The sequence below is a fragment of the Rhinatrema bivittatum genome, chromosome 1, assembly GCF_901001135.1.
Source record: "Rhinatrema bivittatum chromosome 1, aRhiBiv1.1, whole genome shotgun sequence".
NCBI classification, from domain to species: Eukaryota; Metazoa; Chordata; class Amphibia; order Gymnophiona; family Rhinatrematidae; genus Rhinatrema; species Rhinatrema bivittatum.
In genome coordinates, this window is record NC_042615.1 from 527,926,899 (window position 1) to 527,948,607 (window position 21,709).

General features: G+C 45.9%; 1 protein-coding gene across 3 annotated transcripts in view; it reads right to left on the reverse strand.

Annotated features, from left to right (window-relative positions):
* Positions 1-21,709, reverse strand: part of RFX3 (regulatory factor X3) — a 703,712-nt gene that overhangs the window by 258,251 nt on the left and 423,752 nt on the right. For 2 of the 3 annotated variants that reach the window (XM_029613416.1, XM_029613406.1), the window contains exon 5: positions 17,818-17,892. The exons of the other annotated variant lie outside the window; for it this stretch is intronic. In XM_029613416.1, coding sequence (XP_029469276.1) covers positions 17,818-17,892 — 75 coding nt within the window. The remainder of the gene's footprint in view (positions 1-17,817; positions 17,893-21,709) is intronic. 3 annotated transcript variants of the gene reach the window in all.

The following is a 21,709-nucleotide window of genomic DNA, read 5'->3' on the forward strand; positions in this document are numbered from 1 at the left end:
AGGAGTGGAAAAACCCTCTCGCTTTGGTGAAAGAGAGGTGTTGGGAAAAATGGGCAGAGTATATTCTGAGTAAGGTAAGATGCAACGTCTACCTTAAGAAGGATATGAAGTTGAAAACGTAAAACCATTCGGTCACGGAGGAACGCAGGGTCGAATGAGTATGTAACAAGGTGTGTAACTCACTGACCCTATTGGCAGAAATGACATTTATGAGGGAAAGAATTTCCCATGCCAAACTGTGAAATGAGAGGAATGGAAAGGCTCAAACGGAGAACGTATGAGACTTATAAGCACGAAATATAGGTTCCATTCCGTGACTAGTGAAAATAGAGGCGGCTTGATCAGTGGATAATCCATGGTAAGCTGACTCAGAAGGGGTTTACCGTTAATCGGGTATCCCCACTCCCAAACGATACACCAACTGGAACAGAGGTGTACCTATGTGGAGGATGTCTGGGGAGCAGAATCCGAGGGAGCAAGAGAAGAGAGTGGTGTAGAAAAAAGAAAAAGGGTAATACCCTTTTGTATGCGTCATGTGGTAAATCATGCCATTTTGACTGGTAGAATTTATGTGTGGAAGGTTTTGTGACACTACCAGTACCTGAGAGCATCAGTGAGTCTATGATTTGTGACTGACTGGTGAGAAGGCGAATTGGTTACTGGAGTGATAGATCAAGAAGTATGGGAAGCATACTGGTCTCGGCGAAGACGTGGGTCTGTGGAACAGTGAACCCCGTCCCGTTTCAGTATTAGAAGAGTGCTGGCTATGAGAGCCAGCGGAAGAGACACATATAATAGAGCCTTTATGGAACAAAGGCGTCTATGGGAACGCATTGGAAACATGTGTAGGGAGGAGAATCCGTGCACCGTATGGTTCGATGCGAACGCAGAGGGCAAGTTCAGTTGACCTCAGCGCTAAAAGATTTTTCACGCCACACATGTAGTCCGAGACCATTCGAGAGGATGGAACCTATATGGAGAAGGTCTGTTAGTGCGTTCAGTAAGTCTCTTAGATAAGTGGCCCGAGGATACATAGAGTGAGCAAGGGCCAAGGGTAGAGCTGCGCAGCTTCCTTGCAGAACACCTAAGAGGTTGTGTGTGCTTGTGTGTTGGAAGGCACATTGTCCCTATGCTGACTGTCTGCATGCACAAAGATTTGTTGCAGAGGCAGTATTGGAAGGCATAAGGGTATAACTCATGGCTACAAGGTCCAGGAAGTTTATGTGAAACTGTGCCTGGAGCAGAATAGACGCATATTGGGTTGAGAAGATGTTTAGGTCAAACTTACAACCCTGAGCATGAGCAGGATCAGACTAGGTTTTGGTTCTAGATCTGCAATATAGATGAGGGACGAAAGCGGTTGAACAGCTTAGACCCACTGATTATAGAATTTCACTGAATCTAACCCATAGCAGTTTTGGATCTATGAAGAAAGTGCATAGTGAAAAAACCCCATAGCCCGACAATGAAGAATTGAGGGGCTGAGGTTATGAAATATGCACACAGGGACATATAGGAATTTATTAGAATATATGCACGGTTGCTGGACAGGAAGGTCATTGTGACTGTGGTGTCCAGAAGTGTTGTATAAGGGATTTATGGCAGTGACAGTAATCGCAGTTAGTAAATGTATAGTGAGTCATGAAGAAGTTAGAGCTCCTTGCGTGGACTGACTGTGGTTATGCAGCTGTCCATGCAAGGAAAAGCATGAATGATATTGCAATCCGCAGAGAAACAGCAGTCACTGATAGTGATTCAATGAATACCCCAGTTGCCGAAGCTGGTGCAACAGGCAGAGCTTGGGATTGTAATATTGTTGACTCACCATGAAGCACATAGAAAGATTAGAGGTAATGTACTTACTGCAATATGGAAGCATGGTGACAAGAGATACCATTTTACCTGTGCCTTCTGAAGAAAGTTGGTATTTCTGAGGTCCAGGATGGGCAGAGAGTAACTACTTTCTGTTGAAAGAAAGAATAGTGTAATTAAAACTCCCCAACCCCCCCCCCCCTGTGCTTTGTAGCGTCTGGGGGAGTGTACCAAGAACTTTGGTACAAGGTGGGGTGGCCGCTCTGATATCCGGTCAGTTGGGAGACCAGGAGGTGTCCAACTGGAGGGGCTGATGTAATCTGGATATCATGTAACCTCCCACGGGAGCGTGAGCGGTAAAGTCTTACCCGTATTTCTGTGTGCTATACAAGGAGACATCGAGACTTGTCGTCAGGCTTCGAGGTGGACTTGCACTTGAGGTAGTATTTGCTGGATCTCGTGTTTAGCAGATCAGCGAATGCACCTGGAACTTTAGTTCTGAAGCAGGAACCAGAAGCCAGAGCATTAATCAGTACAAAGCCTCGTTGCTGAAGAAGGGAGGATGCCCTGATGCAATTCCAAAGAAATGATAGAGAGGTTCTCTTGGTATTGTGGCTGACATAGCTGGCATAGCGATATGTGACACTAATACAGTTCTTGGAAGGTACAGGACCTAGAACTTTTCAAACCATGTGGCTCGAATTAGAGAACACATCTCAATGGGAATGCCGCAGAAGCAGGTACTTACCATCCGACGTGGATCGCCGAAGGACGAGCCGGTGAAGATTGCTGGCTCCGTGGATTTCAGGAGTCATCGAGGGAGTAGACGCCCATCTCAACTCTGATGCCTGGTATGGTGGCGTAAGTATAGAGGAGACAGGCTGAGCGTGGCTGGCGCTACCATGGTAATATTTTGTGGAGGGCCACAATCCCCCACCGATGTCGGTGGGGCACGCCTAGGGAATAGGGGAACCGATTAACAGCTCATGAACCCTGCCCTCGTCGCAGCGGCTCAATGTCTCGTGACACCAGTGAAGAATTCTTCGGAACTCATTCCGGTGTTTCTGGAGCACCAAGGACTGCCAATACTGTGCGGTACAGTGTCGATGCAGTGGTGATGTTGCTCGGCCCGAGCATTGTCCAGCATCGAGAAGGATAGCACCAATGTGTTGAATGGCGTCGGTGGTGGATGGTCACCGTGTCGGTGACGATGCATGCCATGGTGCTCGGCCCGGTCTTTTCCCAGCGCCGAGATGGATGCCCTCGCTGTCTTGGATGGTGACTGATGACGGACTGTCAGCATGCCTGCACTGCTCCTGGCACTATGTAGTGTTGTAGGCTAATACGGGGCTTTAATAAGAACCCAAGGCATGGAGCACTGTGTTCAGGCGAGGGCATTACGTGGCGGTGCTATGTCGGTATTGACGGTGTCGATGGCGGCCTCAGCGGCCTCGAGGGTATCGTCAAAAATATATATGAAAAAACGTCGATGACTCGGCCAGAGCAATGATGACAGTGACGGAAGCACTGACGGCATCGGCGTATCTATGGGAACGATGTGGCATTGAATAATCAAAAAAACATCATTGGCATCGGAAAAATGATACCGGCATCGACAGTCGATGACCACATCGATAGGAACGTCGAAGACACAGATGGAAACGACGTGGGCATCGAGGGCATCGATGTATGGAGGCGGGCGCTGACGGCATCGGTGGCATGGCCATGGGCATTGACAGCATGGCCACGGGCATCAACGGTATTGATTGGATCGACTCTGGCACCAATGGCGTCCATTTCATCGATGCCACTGACATGGGCATTGATGGCACTAACATGGGCACCGATGGAATCGATGTTGGCATAGATGTCATCGATGGAATTGACACTGGCATGGATAGAATTCACTTTGGCATGGATGGCATCGATGGAATGGACCTGGCATTGATGCCCATCAATGGAATGAACCTGGCATCGATGCCCATCGATGGAATGAACCTGGGCATCAATGGAAATGTCTTGGGCATCGATGGCATCAATAAAATAAAGGATGGCATCGATGGAAATGATCCTGGCATCGATGGAAGTGCCCCGGGCAACAGTGGCATTGACCCGGGCATGGATGGCACTGACGAGACAAGGTGTACGTCGATGGCATCCATCCGGGCAATGATGGCAACGATGAAACCCAAGGAAAAATCAGTGCCATGGATGAAATACATGGATGGCACTGATAGCAATGATGCAGGGACCGATGGCATCAGTGTACCGCGGGGGGAGGGGTACCGATGGCATCTAAGAATCCAGGACGGTCTGAAGGGGGTACCAACAGTAACGATGGGGCATTGACTGCGCGAGGGTCCCAAGGAATCAAAGGACCTGAATCAGCAGGGGCCCTGGCGGCAACGGAAACCGTGGAAGTCCCTGTCCCACTAGTGCTAATAACCAGGCAGAGTGTCACAGAGGGACACTCGCAGGCCATGTCTGGCTAACTGAAAACATAGGGAGAGGGAAGGCCGCAGTCGGTTGGCAGGCCAGAAAGGTGACAGGAACTGACCGAAAAAACAAAGCATAGTACTCACCGAGTGTCGAATAAACGTACGCGAAGGGAGACCCGTGCAGGGAAAAGGGTTAGTGAAGTAAAAGTTTAAGTGTTTCCCTGTGGAAAAAGTATTAGAATTTCTCACAGAGCTCCTAACTGCTATGCTTCCTGCAGAGCGGAAAAAAGAAGACTGAGGGAGACACCTGTGGCTCACAGGAATAATTGCAGGCTGAGCATGCTCAGTGCACTCAGTGTGCCAGTGTCAGTCAAAGCTTTGTAGAAACTTTGACAGAAAGTTTTTCCGTACAGGGCTCCATCCTGTGATGTCACCCATATGTGAGGACTACTATCCTGCTTGTCCTGTGAGAAAGCTATTTTGCAATTCAGTGTATAATGGAATCATTCGGTCTTGAGTTCAGTTGTAGCATGCCATTTGGCATTATGCTACTTACAATTAAAATGGCAAGGGACATTGGCTTTAACAGGAGAAAATGAATGCAGCAACCTTAAAATGTTCCTTCCCATTCATTATTGTCAACAGTATTATTATCAAGGGAAATAAGAAAAAACACACAGGGATGAGAGAATTCAAAATCTCAATGAAAACAAGTTTGGGAAGTGAACACTACTGTGTTAATTAGGTGTATTTTGGCCCCATGGGACCTGACACAGCCAACACCACTGCCACCCAGGAAATCTCCATAGGGTGATGGTAGGAGAGGGAAACGTGAAGTGGCCGCATAGTGCCATGGGATACACAGGTCAGGCCTCCTTGGTGGTTATCAGCTCTGCTCTCAACCCAGCCTAGCATGGGTTAGCCACAGGAAATGGGTGCAGGGGATAACAAAAGTCAGCTGAATAAAGCACAAAACAAGTCCTGGAAAAGCAGTAACCTGAACGACAAAAGCTGGAAAGCTATGAGCACAAATGCTCATAGTCTGGGGAATAAAATCCCAGTCCTGCATGCTCTAATGGTGGAGGCAGATTTGGACATTGTTGCTATTACGGAGACATGGTTCATGGATTCTCATGACTGGGATATGGCCATACCAGGCTATATCTTGTTAAGGAAGGACAGAAAAGGGGGAGTAGCAGCTCTTTATGTCATAAACAATATCCAAGGAATGAACTGCAAGGAAGATAGGGTAGAAAAGAAGCATTAATAGGCTGTCCTAAAAAAAAGGATGCTGATGCATCCATTTTTACTGGAGTGGTTTACAAGTCTCCAACTCAAATGGAAGAACTAGACAGAGATCTGATTGAATACATCCAAAAAGTGGGAAAAAAGGGAGAAATGTTGATTCTTGGATATTTTAATCTGCTGGACCTAGACTGGAGTATCCCTTCTGAGGAATCTAACAGAAGTAGAGGGATAGTGGATGCCCTGTAAGGGGCTCTGTTCAAACAAATGGTAATGGAACCCATGAGGGATGGAGCTATACTCAACTTAGTGCTTACTAATGGGGATAATGTCTCTAATGTCCGGGTGTGTGGCCACCTCAATACCAGTGATCAAACGGTATGGTTTGATATTGCAAATTGGATAGGGATAAGTCACACAAAGACCTGAGTTTTGAACTTCAAAAATACAGACTTTGTTGAAATGGGAAAGTACCTGGAGGTAGAACCAGAAGACTGGGACAAAATGAATGAGGTGGACAACAGTGGGCCAAACTAAAAGGAGCAGTTACTAAGGCAACTAATCTATATGTTAGAAATGTAAACAAAAGCAAGAGAAGTAAGAAACCTATCTGGTTATCAAAGGAAGTGGCTGATAAAATAAAAGTAAAATGAACAGCGTTCAAGAACTATAAAGAATCCCAAAAAGAGGAACACAGTGAAGAATATCTGGTGAAGCTGAGGGAGACAAAGAGACAAAAAGTCAGGAGGAAGAAAGGATTGCCAAAGAGGTAAAGAGAGGGGACAAAACATTTTTCAGATACATCAGAGAAAGGAGAAAGCTCCAAAGTGATATAGTGAAATTGAAAGGTGACAAGGATCAATGTGTGGAGTGAGACAAAAAAAAAGGCATAAATATTAAACAAATACTTCAGTTCTGTGTTCACTAAAGAAGACCCTGGAGAAGGACCGTTCTTAGTTAACAAGACACTGGAGGAGGCTGGAGTAGATGAAACTCCGTTTATAGAAGAGAATGTATGGGAAGAGCTAGGAAAAGCAGATAAAGCAATGGGGCCTGATGAGATACATCCCGGGATATTGAGGGAGCTCAGAGATGTGCTAGCAGGTCCACTACAAGACCTGTTCAATAGATCCCTGGAAACTGGAGTGGTGCCAAGTGACTAGAGAAGAGCGGTGGTGGTTCTGCTTCACAAAAGTGGGAGCAGAGAAGAGGCTGGAAACTATAGGCCGGTTAGCCTCACCTTGGTGGTGGGAAAAGTAATGGAGACTCTGCTAAAGGAAAGGATAGTGACCTATCTACAATCAGGAGGATTGCTGGAGCCCAGGTAGCATGGATTCACCAGGGGAAGATCCTGTCTGACAAATCTGATTTTTTTGATTGGGTGACTAAAGAATTGGATCGAGGAAGAGCATTCGAAGTGATCTACTTGGATTTCAGCAAAGCTTTTGATACGGTCCCACATAGGAGGCTTGTGAATAAAATAAGAAGTTTGGGAGTGAGCGCCAAGGTGGTGGCATGGATTACAAACTGGTTGATGGATAGAAGACAGTGTGTGATAGTAAATGGAACCTATTCTAAAGAGAGAATGGTATTAAGCATAGTGCCGCAAGGATCAGTGTTGGGACTGGTTCTGTTCAACATCTTTGTGAGCGACATCGAGGAAAAGATAGAAGATAAAGTTTGTCTTTTTGTGGATGATACTAAGATCTGCAACAGAGTGGACATGCTGGAAGGAGTGGAGAGAACGAGAAATGATTTAAAGAAGCTTGAATGGTGGTTAAAGATATGACAGCTGGGATTTAATGCCAAGAAGTGCAGAGTCATGCATCTGGGGTGGTAATCCAAAAGAGCTGTATGTGATGGGATGGGGGGGGGGGGAGGGCTGTTGTGCATGGAGCAAGAGAGGGACCTTGCGGTGATAGTGTCTAGTGGTCTGAAGACGGCAAAACAATGTGACAAAATGATAGCTAAAGCCAGAAGACTGCTGGGCTGCATAGAGAGAGGAAAGCAAATGTTGCTTACCTGATGTAACAGGTGTTCTCACAGGACAGCAGGATGTTAGTCCTCACAAATGGGTGACATCGAGGATGGAGCCCAACCACGGAAAACTTCTGTCAAAGTTTCAGGAACTTTGACTGGCCCCTACTGGGCATGCCCAGCACGGCACTAACCCTGCAGCCAGCAGGGGTCTCCCTTCAGTCTTGTTTCAAAGCTACAGGCAGTGCCGAAAAATAAAACGAACCCAACACCGCGGGGTGGCGGGCGGGTTTCGTGAGGACTAACATCCTGCTGTCCTGTGAGAACACCTGTTACATCAGGTAAGCAACATTTGCTTTCTCACAGGACAAGCAGGATGGTTGTCCTCACAAATGGGTGAGTACCGAGCTGAGGATGTCCGAACATGCACCAAATGTACCCAACGGCGTGCAACAGGCACAACAACTGGGGTGGAATTTGGGAGAGGGCATCCGCACCCTACCGGGAAGGTGGAAGGGTGTTGGTACATCATGTTGGAAAAAGGTTACGCAAGACAGATTGGCCGAAGATGGAATCTTGTCTTCCAGCTTTGTCCAAACAATAGTGGGCTGCAAATGTATGGAGGGAACTCCAGGTTGCAGCCTTGCAGATGTCAGGAAGCGGCACCGATCGAAGGTGTGCTACTGAAGTCGCCATGGCCCTCACAGAGTGTGCTTTAACACGGTCTTGAAAAGGAATGCCAGCTTGCTGATAGCAGAAGGAGATGCAATCCGCCAACCAGGAAGAAAGAGCCTGCTTACCCACAGGTTGCCCTAACTTGTTAGGATGGAAAGAGACGAATAATTGAGTGCTCTTCCTGTGGGCAACTGTACGGTCTAGATAGAATGCTAGAGCCCGTTTACAGTCTAGGGTATGCAGAGTCTGTTCCCCGGAGTTGGAGTGGGGCCTGGGAAAGAAGATAGGTAGTACGATGGATTGATTAATATGAAACTCCGAAACTACCTTAGGTAAAAATTTAGGGTGAGTGCGGAGTACCGCCCAGTCCTGCAGGAGTTTAGTGTAAGGCGGATAGGTAACTAGGGCCTGTAATTCACTAACCCTGCGAGCTGAAGTGATAGCCAAAAGGAATAATACTTTCCATGTGAGATATTTTAAGTCACAGGAGTAAAGAGGTTCGAAAGTCACAGGAGTAAAGAGGTTCGAAAGGTGGTTTCATAAGGCGACCAAGAACCAGGTTAAGGTCCCAAGATGGGGCCGGAGGACGTAAAGGTGGCTTCAAATGGAGCAATCCTTTAAGAAAACGTGTAACAAGGGGTTGTACTGAAATAGGGACACCCCCGATACCTTTATGGAAGGCGGCTACCGCACTGACATGCATTCTAATGGAAGAGGTCTTTAGACCTGATTCTGATAGATGCCAGAGATAGTCCAAGAATTTAGAGATTGGACAGGAAAGGGGATCAAGGGACTGAGAAGTGCACCATGATGTATACCTTTTCCATTTGTAGGAATAAGATTTTCTTGTGGAAGGCTTTCGTGAAGCGATCAGGACACGAGAAGCTGAATCTGAAAGGTTAAATGGCTGAAGGACTAACCTTTCAACATCCATGCCGTCAGGGACAAGGCTTGGAGGTTGGGATGGAGGAGGCATCCGTCGTTTTGAGTGATCAGATGCGGGTCCTTTCCCAGAGGAATGTGCCTGCGGATGGAGAGATCCTGGAGTATGGGAAACCACACTTGGCGTGGCCAGTGCTGTGCTATCAGGATCATAGTTCCCCTGTCCTGACGCAGCTTCACGAGAGTCTTCGACAGAAGAGGAAGTGGAGGGAATGCATAGATAGACCGGTTGTCCACGTGAGGGAGAATGCATCCCTCGGCCGAGAGTGCTGGCTCCGAATGAGAGAGCAGTAATTGTCTACTTTGTGGTTCTGAGGGGACGCAAAGAGGTCTATGTGGGGATAACCCCATTTGTGAAACAGAGAGGTCGCTACCAAGGGATTGAGTGACCACTCGTGTGGTTGGAAGACATGGCTCAGCTGGTCTGCCAATACATTGTCTACTCCCGGCAGGTAGGTGGCCCTGAGGTACATGGAGTGGGAGAGGGCTTCTGCCCAAATCTGCGCAGCTTCCTGACACAGAAGGAAGGAGCCTGTGCCTCCCTGCTTGTTTATGTACCACATGGCCACCTGGTTGTCCGTCTGAATTAAGATTGCGTGGTTCGATAGGCAATCCTGAAAAGTCCTGAGAGCATAGCGAATTGCTCGCAGCTCCAGGAAATTTATCTGGTGTTTGGCTTCCTCTAGTGACCAGAATCCTTGAGTTTGTAGATTGTTTACATGGGCTCCCCAACCGATGTTGGAAGCGTCGGTGGTGAGGATTACCTGGGGATCTGGTGGAAGAAAAGGCAAGCCCTGTAGGAGGTTGGATTGATTTGTCCACCAGGCAAGAGACAGATGGAGCGCATCTGTGATGCGAACAATGGAGGACAGAGGCTGAACAGCTTGTGTCCATTGTAATCTCAGAGTCCATTGCGTGACTCTCATGGCTAAACGGGCCCTGGGAGTCACATGAACTGAGGAGGCCATGTGTCCCAGTAGAACGAGGAATTGGCGAGCTGTTGCTGTGTGTTGAGACTGCAGCTGGCGAGCTAGGGACACAAGGGTTTGAATCCGTTGATGAGGAAGGAAGGCTTTTGCCTGTAAGGTGTCCAAGTCTGCCCCAATGAAGGATAAGGTCTGAGATGGGACTAAGTAGAATTTGTTGTAATTGACAAGAAACCCTAGAGAAAGCAAAGTTTGAATTGTTAGGGTCAGGGAGGACCGAGCAATCTGCTGGGTTGGGGCCCTGATTAACCAATCGTCCAGATAGGGGTAGACGTGGACACCTGCCTTCCTCAGAAAAGCTGCAACTACCACGAGGCATTTGGTGAAAACTCGTGGTGCGGATGCCAGGCCGAAAGGTAGCACTCGATATTGGTAGTGATTTCGGCCTACTAGAAAACGCAGGTATTTGCAATGAGATTGCGTGATCGCAATGTGGGTATATGCGTCTTTCAGGTCTAGAGAGCATAGCCAATCCCCTCTTTGCAGCAGAGGGAGAAGCGAGCCCAGGGTTACCATCTTGAACTTCTCCTTGTGAAGGTACTTGTTGAGGGCCCGTAGGTCCAGGATCAGACAAAGTCCCCCTGACTTTTTTGGGATCAGGAAGTACCTGGAGTAGAACCCTAGTCCTTGTTGCAAGGGAGGAATGGGTTCTATAGCGTTTGACTGTAGGAGAAGAGAAACTTCCTGCTCTAAAAGAACAGAGTGATCGGTGAGTCTCCACGCCTGCAGGGGTGGGGAGTCGGAAGGGAGAGGGTGGGGAGTCGGAAGGGAGTCGGAAGTTGAGATGGTAACCCTGTGCAATTATCGCTATCACCCACTGATCTGTGGTGATATGATGCCACCTTTCTGGAAAGTGGCACAGCCGACCTCCTACTGGTATGGCTGGAAGAGGGGTTTGGCAAGTGCTCTCTAAGTGAGAGTCAAAAACCCGCCGCAGGGCCAGGTTGTGGAGCTGCTGAGGGCTTTTGTTTACGAGACTGGCGAGGTTGAGTTTTATGGTAAGACCTCGCAGGCCTAGCCTTGGCTAGTGGGGGATAATACTTCCGTGGCCGGAAGAAAGACTTTTTGGAGTCCTTCCTAAACGGCTGTTTAGAAGGCAAGTCAGGAGGAATGGATGAGAGCTGTTTAAGTGTCTCATGATGATCCTTTAGTTCAGCAACAATTTGCTGAATCTGCTCACCAAACAAATTATCCCCTAGACAGGGCAAGTCAGAGAGCCTGTCCTGAACTTCTGGACGAAGGTCAGATGACTTGAGCCAAACCCAGCGTCTGGCAGAGATGGCCGTAGCAGAAAGTCTAGTGGAAGCATCAAAGATGTCATAAGCCGTTCTTATTTCATGCTTCCCAGCTTCAAATCCTTTATTTAGTAGGGATTGAAGCTGTGGTTGGAACTGTTCTGGTAAGGCATCTGAGTACTCCTGCATCTGTTTTAGGATGACCCTATTATATTGAGTCATATACAGCTGATAAGAAGCTATTCTAGAGATCAGCATGGCTCCTTGGTACACCTTTCTACCTATACTATCTAGGAATTTATTTTCCTTAGTAGGAGGTATGGAAGAATGTGGCTTTAGTCGTTTAGCTTTCTTTTGAGCTGATTCTACCACAACAGAATGATGGTCCAATTGTGGTTTCTGAAAGCCAGGTGCTGACTGTACGAGATAGGTAGAGTCAGCTTTTTTGTTTACCGGAGCAATAGATCCAGGAGATTCCCAATTCTTTTTGAGATGGTCTAGAAAAACCTGATGAATTGGAATAGAGGTGATGACCTTAGGGGCATCCAGGAATTGGAGCAATTCCATCATCTGGTGCCTGTCATCTTGTTCAGATTGAAGTTGGAAAGGGACCAACTCCGACATTTCCTTCACAAAATTTATGAAAGAGAGGTCCTCAGGGGGAGAACGCTTTCTACTCCCCGCAGGAGAGGGTGGTGAAGGCAAATCATCGGTGTCAGTAGAGGTATCATCACCCCAGGTGTCATAAGGATCAGGATGCTGACCTGTAGGACCATGAGGGGGCTGAATACCTGAAGGCCCCGGTTGAGGCTCTGAGAAATTGGAAGGAATCACCGGGGGCATCGAGAATGTCCTCGATGGAATCGGTGCCGTCATCGGTGCCGGTGCCGGCATCGAAGCAACCGGTGTCGGCATCGAGGGAATCGGTGTCGGCATCGGAATCCTCGGTGGAGCTGATGTGCGTATCGCCCCCGAGGAATGTATCAGTGGCGAGGGACGACAAGGCACCGATAGAACTACCCCCGAAGGGGGAATTCGGTACGGTGTTTCTCCACCTGATGAGAAGGCTGTCGGTGATCCGGGTATTGCCGGTGGAAGGGCATTCATAAGCGCTTTCATCCGGGCAAGCAGCGGTGCCAGTGCTGCTGGAATCAGATCGGTAACCGGTTCCACTCTCGGTGCCGGAGTCGGTGCCGGAGGAGTCTGGAACCGTAGTATCGCCTTGTCAATGGCCTCCTGGACCAGCCGGTCCAGTTCTGCCCGGAGACCTGGGGTAACGAGACCCGGCTCGACGGGAGAGGGAGGCTGAGGCTGAGCCGGAGGGACCACCGTCACCGGTGGAATCGCGGCTCCCAAACCCCGGAGGGGTGAGGGTTGCCTCGGTGTCTTGCAAGACAGGAGTGGACGGTGCCACTTCTGGTCGAGACTTCTTTGGCGGAGGCTCGGACAGTGCGGAGGTCGATGACATCGGTTCCTCGACGGGCCGAGACTTATGACGTCGATGGCGATGTTTCTCCTTCCGATCCCCTCGATGATCAGGGGAAGGGACAGGAGTCGATGGCCGTGAAGTCGTCGATGGCGGACGGTCACTGGAGGGCTGTCGATGATGATGAGACTTCGACGGTGCCAGTTCCGATGACGTCGATGCAATCTATGGCGTTGGGGTACGAGCATGGAAAAGGAGTCCCATCTTCTCCATTCTGGCTTTGCGACCTTTTGGTGTCATTAGGGCACATTTGGTGCAAGTCAGGACATCATGCTCGCTTCCTAAGCACAAAACACAGACTCTATGTGGGTCTGTGATTGACATAGTTCGGGTACAATCCGGACACCGACGGAATCCAGACGCCATGGCCATAGGCCAAAAATTTAGCCGCGGGACTGTCGACTGCCAACGGGTCTCGAGGGCCAAACTCGACGGTAGTCGACCAAACGACGGCAAAAACTTACCGAAGTTCCGCGGAGTGAAAAATTTGAAGAAGGGAGACCCCCTGAGGGGCAAATTTTCTTCAGAAATTTAATTGAAGAATTCCTGTCAGGATTGTGGTTAAGAGCTCTTTGACCGCGTGGCTACTGCTGCGCGGAAAAAAGAAGACTGAAGGGAGACCCCTGCTGGCTGCAGGGTTAGTGCCGTGCTGGGCATGCCCAGTAGGGGCCAGTCAAAGTTCCTGAAACTTTGACAGAAGTTTTCCGTGGTTGGGCTCCATCCTCGATGTCACCCATTTGTGAGGACAACCATCCTGCTTGTCCTGTGAGAATAACAAGTAAGAAAAAGGAAGTGATAATTCCCTTGTACAGGTTCTTGGTGAGGCCTCACCTGGAGTATTGTGTTCAGTTCTGGAGACCATATCACAAAAGGGAAATAGATAGGAAGGAGGCGGTCCAGATAAGGGCGACAAAAAATGGTGTTGGGGGGGGGGGGGGTGTCTCCATCAAATGACTTATGAGGAGAGGGTGAAGGACCTAAACATGTATACCCTGGAGGAGAGGAGGTGCAGGGGAGATATGATACAGAACCTCAGATATCTGAAAGGTTTTAATGATGCACATTTGACAAACATTCTCCATTGGAAAGAAATCAGTAAAACTAGGGGTCATGAAATAAAACTCCAGGAAGAAAGACTCAGAACCAATGTCAGGAAATATTTCTTCATGGAGAGGGTGGTGGATGCCTGGAATGCCCTTCCAGAGGAACTGGTGAAGACAAAAACGGTGAAAGATGACAAAGGGGCATGGGAAAAACACTGTGGATCCCTAAAGGCTAGAGGATGGAAACGAGGAAAAGAGCACTTAGGGTTAAACTTGCTGGTGTGGCGGTCACTACCCTTAACCAACAAGCCTTCATACTGTTGATACAACTCATTATTGTTCTCTGCTTTAATGGCAGAGAGAAAAGAAGAAAAAGAGAATTAATTACAGACAGCAGCCAACAAGGACATTAATTTTTGAGGTCTGGGAAAACAAATAAGCATGGGGGTAACTTGCTGATGCAGCTGTTACTACCCTTAACCAATTAAGCCTTATGCTTGTGATATAACTCCAACATTGTTCTCTGCTTCAACAGCAAGAGATAAAGGGCCATTGCTCTCTGCTTCAATGGCAAGAGATAAAGGGGAATTGGACTCAGACAGAAACCAACAAGGGCCCTGACTTTAATGGTTTGGGAAAATAAGTATGGGGGGTAACTTGCAAGGCAGATGCCACCCCCTGATGATACCTTTAAGGGGAAGACCTGTATGGCATGGCTGGTGCTGCCATAAGCTTGATGAGCAGTCTGGATAGACCATTTGGTCCTTTTCTGCTGTCACTTCTATGGATTGTCTCCTTGCCCTCCTTTTGCCATTGTCTATCCAGGAATCACCATGTATCCATACTCACCTGATCAATTTGTCTGGATGGAGAGATAGACGGACACACACACGTACACACAGCAACTGCAAGAAGCGTGCTTGATAAAATGCACCTTGACAGGTGAGTTAATAAAAGATAAAAGCAAAGTTCCTCAAAGTCTACTGGTCACTGGTCAACAGTAACTAACTCCACACAGGGAGTCTCTTTTAGAAGGCAGATTCCAAAGAATTTCAAATGGTGGCGACCGTTGTACAATATAATATAGGAAGAGATAAGAATGAAACTGAATAGATTTGGAAACCACAAATATAAATGTTTCCAGTTTGAAAACAAAAATTAATACTTTGGAATGGAATTCTGTATAGTGAACTCTTTCCATTCCTTCAAGTCAAAAGTAATGCAGCTGGGTGTAGGTGAATATACAGCCTTCTTTTTAAAAAGCTTTTCTTACAAGTGTAACTAGATATTCTCTTAAAGTGGAGTACAGGTACTTGTATCACAACAATAACCTAACTGGTCCACACAGAATTAAAGATATAGATCATATATTGCTTGCCCTTCACTCTTTCCCATGGGCATATTCCATGCTGTGGATTTACAATCCCTCCAGAGTTCCAAGGTCTTCGCAACATGGCTTGATGGATGTGACATCTCCAGGTCCCACACGTTTGACCGAAACTAGGAAGCCCAATAATATGGAACTCACTGCCTCAAAAACAATATCTTATGACAGATTTAAAAGAATTTGAAAAACAATTAAAATCCCATTTGTTTCAGCAAGCTTTCCTGTAGCCTGTATGGTATCTCCGCCTGCAGGCTTGTAATCTTTATTCAGTATTTGTTCTGTTTGGAAGAAAGTATGTTCTTTTTTGGGTTTTTTTTAAATTGATTATCTAATGTTATGTTGTATACTGCCTGGTGGGATATATATTTTTTAAATAATTACCCCAGTGAATTTTGCAAAACAGACATGATGAATTCTATCGTTTCTTCTATACATATAAACCTAAAATGTTAAAAAAAAAGCCAATAAACTAGAAACACCGAGCCTTTTTCTAATATCTAGGAAGGAAAGCTTGCCTTTCCTCTGCAATACAGAAGTGTTTGCCCTAAAATAGATACTTCACACCAAAATTAATGCCGTTTAAAAACTCTGTATTTTAGGGATGACTTTGCAACAACTGTACATTCTAAACAGGTTCCACAGGCTTCCTTTTTCAGCTCGTTAGAAAAGAAGAATGATCTAGTAATGTTAAAAAAGAAAAAAAATAAGGAAAAATAAAAATACTCTGTCTATGAAAAATTTCCACTGGAAATCCAACAAAGCCAGAATGATAATAAAATTCTAGTCAAATTTACAAATATCTTTATATCTCAGACTAGTACTTTTTATCTTATTTTTAGCTTAGCTAGTAACATACAAGATTCAAGTGACATCAGTTTATACGAAATAGTCTGTACATACCTAGGGGTTTCTCTTCAGATCTTTTCATCAACATACCTAATTCACTTGATTATGCACTCCTGTGGTATACTTTATGTAGTAGACTTCACTTAAAAGAAATTCAGCTACAAATCATCTTTATTCAAATACTGAGGTGTGCCTTCTTGGAAAATAATTTTCTCCAGTAAGATCTATATCCTAAGAAGAACATATTTATCTGTCCCTAAATGCATTATTATTTTAAAAAAATGTATTATGAATACTCCAATTAACGTAACTATCACATTTAACTTCTTGCTTTTATTGATTTCTTTTCAAGAATGTTATCAATCAAACTCTGTAGCCGTCTTCTGTTATGAAGCAGACCGCAGAAAAAGCTGCTTGGTTTTCAATCAATAGAAGGCGGCAACAATCTCCACCCACACCACATGCAAGATATAACTTCAATATGTAACAAATTATGTGAACGATTATGAAAATGTACTTTCTACGGTCTAGTTTTATAGTAAAAGAATACAGCTTACTTTGCGTAAGTCGCATGACTTTTCTAGACAGCACCATGCTTGCTCTAACAAACTTTAAAGCATTACAAGGAAGTTTTAAAACAAAATATATATATGCAACAAGATATCAGTTTGTACCAGAAAGAGAGCTTGATCTTGCAGGAATATTTCAGGAAGCTCTATCAGTGAAGGCAAATTTATATATATATTTATATATTTTACACACTGAAGCTTCCAAATTTGGGCTTTCAAAGATTTAGGTTCAGTTTCATCACCATACTTACAAAAATCTTATTCTAATACATTGCAACAATGCACACCTTAAAGTTCTCTTTTATGAATTGCAATAGTTTAATAACTTTTCAAAGTGATACAAGGGGAGGCAAAATAAACCATTTAAAATACAAAAAAAATTAACAAAACACAGAACAGCAACAATAAGCTACAAGTCTAACTTTAAAAGAATTGATGTTTCAACACTGCAATCATAAACATACTGCTCCACAGATAAAAAAAAAAAAATGAAGAATAGCACATTATAGACTGTGACCGTCATGTTCAAAAGCCTCCTCAAACAGACTATCATTGTTAACATAGTTAAAGAAACCGAGGGGATGTACTGATCTGATTATACTGCTGATAAATTAAATGAATACAGTGTGTCCAAGCTCATGCTTGAAATGGTTTAATCCAGGGAGACTGCAATGCTGGCCCTTGAGAACCACTTAGGATTTCAGGATAACCAATATATCTTTCTTCATTGGGTTCTCAGACCAAAGGTATACAAACAGATTTGATGAACATTCATTGTGAATATCTTAAAACTGTGGTCAGTGTTTGGCTCTAAAGCATCAAAGTTTAATCTATCTGACTTAGGCCATGCACATTGTTGATTTGTTAGGTCGGATTATTTGATTGTTCCTATAGCTGTATAACAATACATTGGTATGAATCTTTACGCCTGAAAAAGGTCTGCTTAACTAGTGCAGAACTTAAGATAGATACATTCTGCCTTAGCCTATAGCATCACAGTCGCTGGGAATATAGGTACAGAGGATGGTATCAACAGTGTTGGGACAGAAACTGCTCAGTAAATATATACAGATACAAACATATATATCCAACAAAAAGCAAAGATACAAGCAGTCAGAAGCAGGCTAAGCATGCAGAACAAACAAGAGATAAAGCTTACATGAAGAGGCAACTTACATGGCTGTTGAGAAGAGAGCTCCTGTGAGTGGATAGACCGTCAGACTTTTGCAGCGTCTCAATCGCCATTTCAATCTGATAATAGATGTCATTAAAAAAAAAGGACTCAAGACAAGATAGTAATAAGAGGCTAAGCAGAGAAACTTTGATAGAGTGTTTTAACAAGCATGTCTGACGTTGGCTGCTCTACTAGATCCCAGGAAGAGAATTCAATTTTATGCTCCCTCCTCCCGCCCCACATCCATTCATGAAAAATTACATTTACATATGCATTTATATTAATATAATACATATAAGCTATATAAGCAATTCTGAACATTCAGCATATATAGTGAAAGGGGACAAAAGGCATGCAAAACAGAAGGAATCTCAACATGTTGGCCAAAGGAATGGTATGAGAAAAAAAAAAAGGCTTTCCTTTCATTCTTTCAATTCATTAATATGCTATCTTCTCACCTCCAATAGGCTACTTCAAAAATTCTCAGTTAGATATTGACACCAACAGTAATACTGCGTGTCCTCTTTTACATGTAGTATAGTTTGCATAGTATATATACAGAGGACTGTACAGCAGCATCTTCAGTCCTCTTATAACAAGTTTGGAGGCTAAAGTTATTTTTTAATGATACCATCATTATAGAGTAAAAACTAGGGGTGTGCATTCGTTTTCGCCGTATTGGCGATCCGCAACATATATTGCACTATTCGTAGTGTTTGTGGGGAAGCGAAACGTATCGCGATTCCCCACGAATACACGAATCTTCGCCGAATTATACGGCCACCTAAATAAAAATTTAAACAAACCCCCCACCCTCCTGAACCCCCCCAAGACTTACCAAAACTCCCTGGTTTTGGTAAGTACCGACGGTCGGCCCCTGTGACATAGTGAGGGCAAAGGTGATCTGCTGCCAGTACTCAAAATGGCGCCGATAGCCTTTGCCCATACTATGTCACAGGGGCTACCGGTGCCATTGGTCAGCCCCTGTCACATGGTAGGAGCACAAGATGGCGCCGATGACCATGTGACAGGGGCTGACCAATGGCACCGGTAGCCCCTGTGACAAAGGCTATCGGCTCCATGATGAAACCGGCACAGAGGGTGTGAGAGTGCAGGGGATGGCTCCCGGACTCCCCGCTGGACCACCAGGGAGTTTTGGTAAGTCTTGGGGGGGTCAGGAGGATGGGGGGGTTGTAGTTAATTTTAATTTTAGCTGGGACACGAATAGAAATCGCCGTATTAACGCATCGGGGTGCCATATGGCCGAATGCAACGTATTTGCTCCCCGACGAATCCGAATCGCGAATGCAACATATGGCGTCCCTCTGCACATCCCTAGTAAAATCCACAATGCAATATTGTCTTCTGCTTCAAGTGTTATGCTAGTGATGCAATAACAAATAAGAGACACTTAACGAACAAGGAGATGGTATGTAGAACCATTTCTCTTTAGAGCTCAGTGATAGACTAGGTAAGTGATCACAAGGATGATTCAGAACACAGCAACAATGGTCCTACGCTGTAGGTAGATGATAAAAATAAGACCTTTCTAAGGCCAACTAAGGTTTTAAAAATAAAATCTTTTCTCAGCAGGAAAGGAGTCCTACAGCTCTCCATTACAGTAGTTTAAAGGAGCACTCAAGTTGTCTTATGTTAAAATGCTAAGAAAAAAAAAAACAGGATGGCTACAAAGGCTGCCAGAAATCTACCATGAATTATTGGCACAGCAGCAAGAAGGAAAAAAAAACTGAAAACACTTTTCAGAATTAAATATATACCTAGAATCCTGTAGAAGGGTGAAATCAAATTTCCCATCAGTGCATCACTGTCAACAATCAATGAACCACTCTATGTAAAATCTGTTGCAAACACTGATTTTAAAGAAGTGTGGCAAAGGTGATGTCATTATGAACCCCTTTCCCCACACTTAGAAATTGAGGATACCTGACACACATAAGTCAACTATAAAAGTCTTCATAAAAGGTCAATCATTTTGAAAAAAAAAAATAAAAGCACATCTTTCATTCACAGGGTTTATTTAGAAGCATAAAGGGAGGCAAGAGAAAGCTGAGATGAAGAAATCCTATTTGAAACCTTTTGGAGCTGCCCTGAAATTGTTTTGCCCAGCTTTATGCTCTCCAATAAATCCTGAGGACAAAGGGTAACATTTTTCAAATTGATTTACCCTGGATAAAAATATTTAGAGTTGAAATCCATACAAGTCAGGTTCTCTGCATTTTTGTCTTTGAAAAGCTCATTTGAAGTGTTTTATAATCACAGTTGTGCCATGATATTATGTGTTTATATCAGTTTCTTTTCCATTTAAATTTAATTTAAATCATTTTTTACAAGAATATTTTGGGCCTGATTCATTTAGGGCCAGATTTTCAAAGGGATACGCGCGTACCCCCCGAAAACCTGGCCCAAACACCCCCTGTGCGCGCCGAGCCTATGTTGCATAGGCTTCCGGCGCGCGCAAAGCCCCGGGACGCGCGTAAGTCCCGGGGCTTTCCTGGGGGGGGGCGGCGTTTCGGGGGCGTGTCGCGATCCGTGCGTCATCGGGGGGCGTGTCGAGGGGGCGTGACGCGTTCAGCGCGTCATCCGGGGGCGGCGCCGCAGGCGTGGTTTCGGCCCAGGGGTGTTCTGGGGGCGTGGCCACAGCCTCCAGACCAGCCCCCGGGCCGGGACATGGAGTGCGGCAGCCGGCCTGGTGCGTGCAAAGTTACGCCTGCTCGAAGCAGGCGTAACTTTCGTGATAGAGGTGAGGGGGTTTAGATAGGGCCGGGGGGTGGGTTAGGTAGGGGAAGGGAGGAGAAGGTGGGGGGAGGGCGAAGGAAAGTTCCCTCCGAGGCCGCTCCGATTTCGGAGCGGCCTCGGAGGGAATGGGGGCAGCCTTGCGCGCGCCGACCCCGGATTTTAATGGATACACGCGGCTTCGCGCGTATCTATTGAAATCCCGCCTGGTGCGCGAACAAAAGTACGTGTGTGCGCAGATTTATAAAATCTGCCCCTATGGCTTTTTCCGATTCTAGGTCTATGGGAAAACAGCTTAGTGACAATATATGAATGCTTGATGGTGAATTTGATTTAAATCTTGTTCTTGTTTCAGTTCTAAGAATTTAGTTTGAAAGTTATTTGGACAGAATTTTTTCCTTCATGTTATTTTAAAATGCTCCCATGATGGCATATAATGCGAAATATACTTAGGAGGGAAAAATAACTTATTCAAAAAGTATTCCCTGAATTTTGAGGCTGGCTTTGGGAGTCAGACTGCCAGCTTCTGTGACTTGTCAGGGAGCTGTTCTGGTAGCACAGGACCCTTCCGGAAAGGTTCAGCAGTAGGTTTACCCATCCACCGAGAATAAAGCTCTTACATCCTAGCAAGGACTACCTTTCAAAAATAAAACATTTATTCTTTTAATTTCATTTTCCACATTAAAAGGTAGATCTTAAAAAAGTAAGCGCACGCGTACTTTTGTTCGTGCAACCGGCGCAAACAAAAGTACACCGGATTTTATAAGATACGCGCGTAGCCGTGCGTATCTTATAAAATCCTGGGTCGGGGCACCAAGGCTGCGCAAAATCGGCAGCCTGCGTGCGCCAAGCCACGCAGCCTGCCTCCATTCCCTCCGAGGTCGCTCCGAAATCGGAGCGGCCTCGGAGAGAACTTTCCTTCCGCGTCCCCCCACCTTCCCCTCCCTTCCCCTACCTAACCCACCCCCCAGCCCTACCTAAATCCCCCCCCCACCTTTGTTATGCAAGTTACGCCTGCTTGAGGCATCCCCCGGCACAGGCCACAGTGCTGGGGGACTCTGGACCGCCCTCCCGGCCGCCCCCCGAACCATCGCCATGCCCCCGGACCCGCTCCCTGACCCCGGACACACCCCCGGCCTG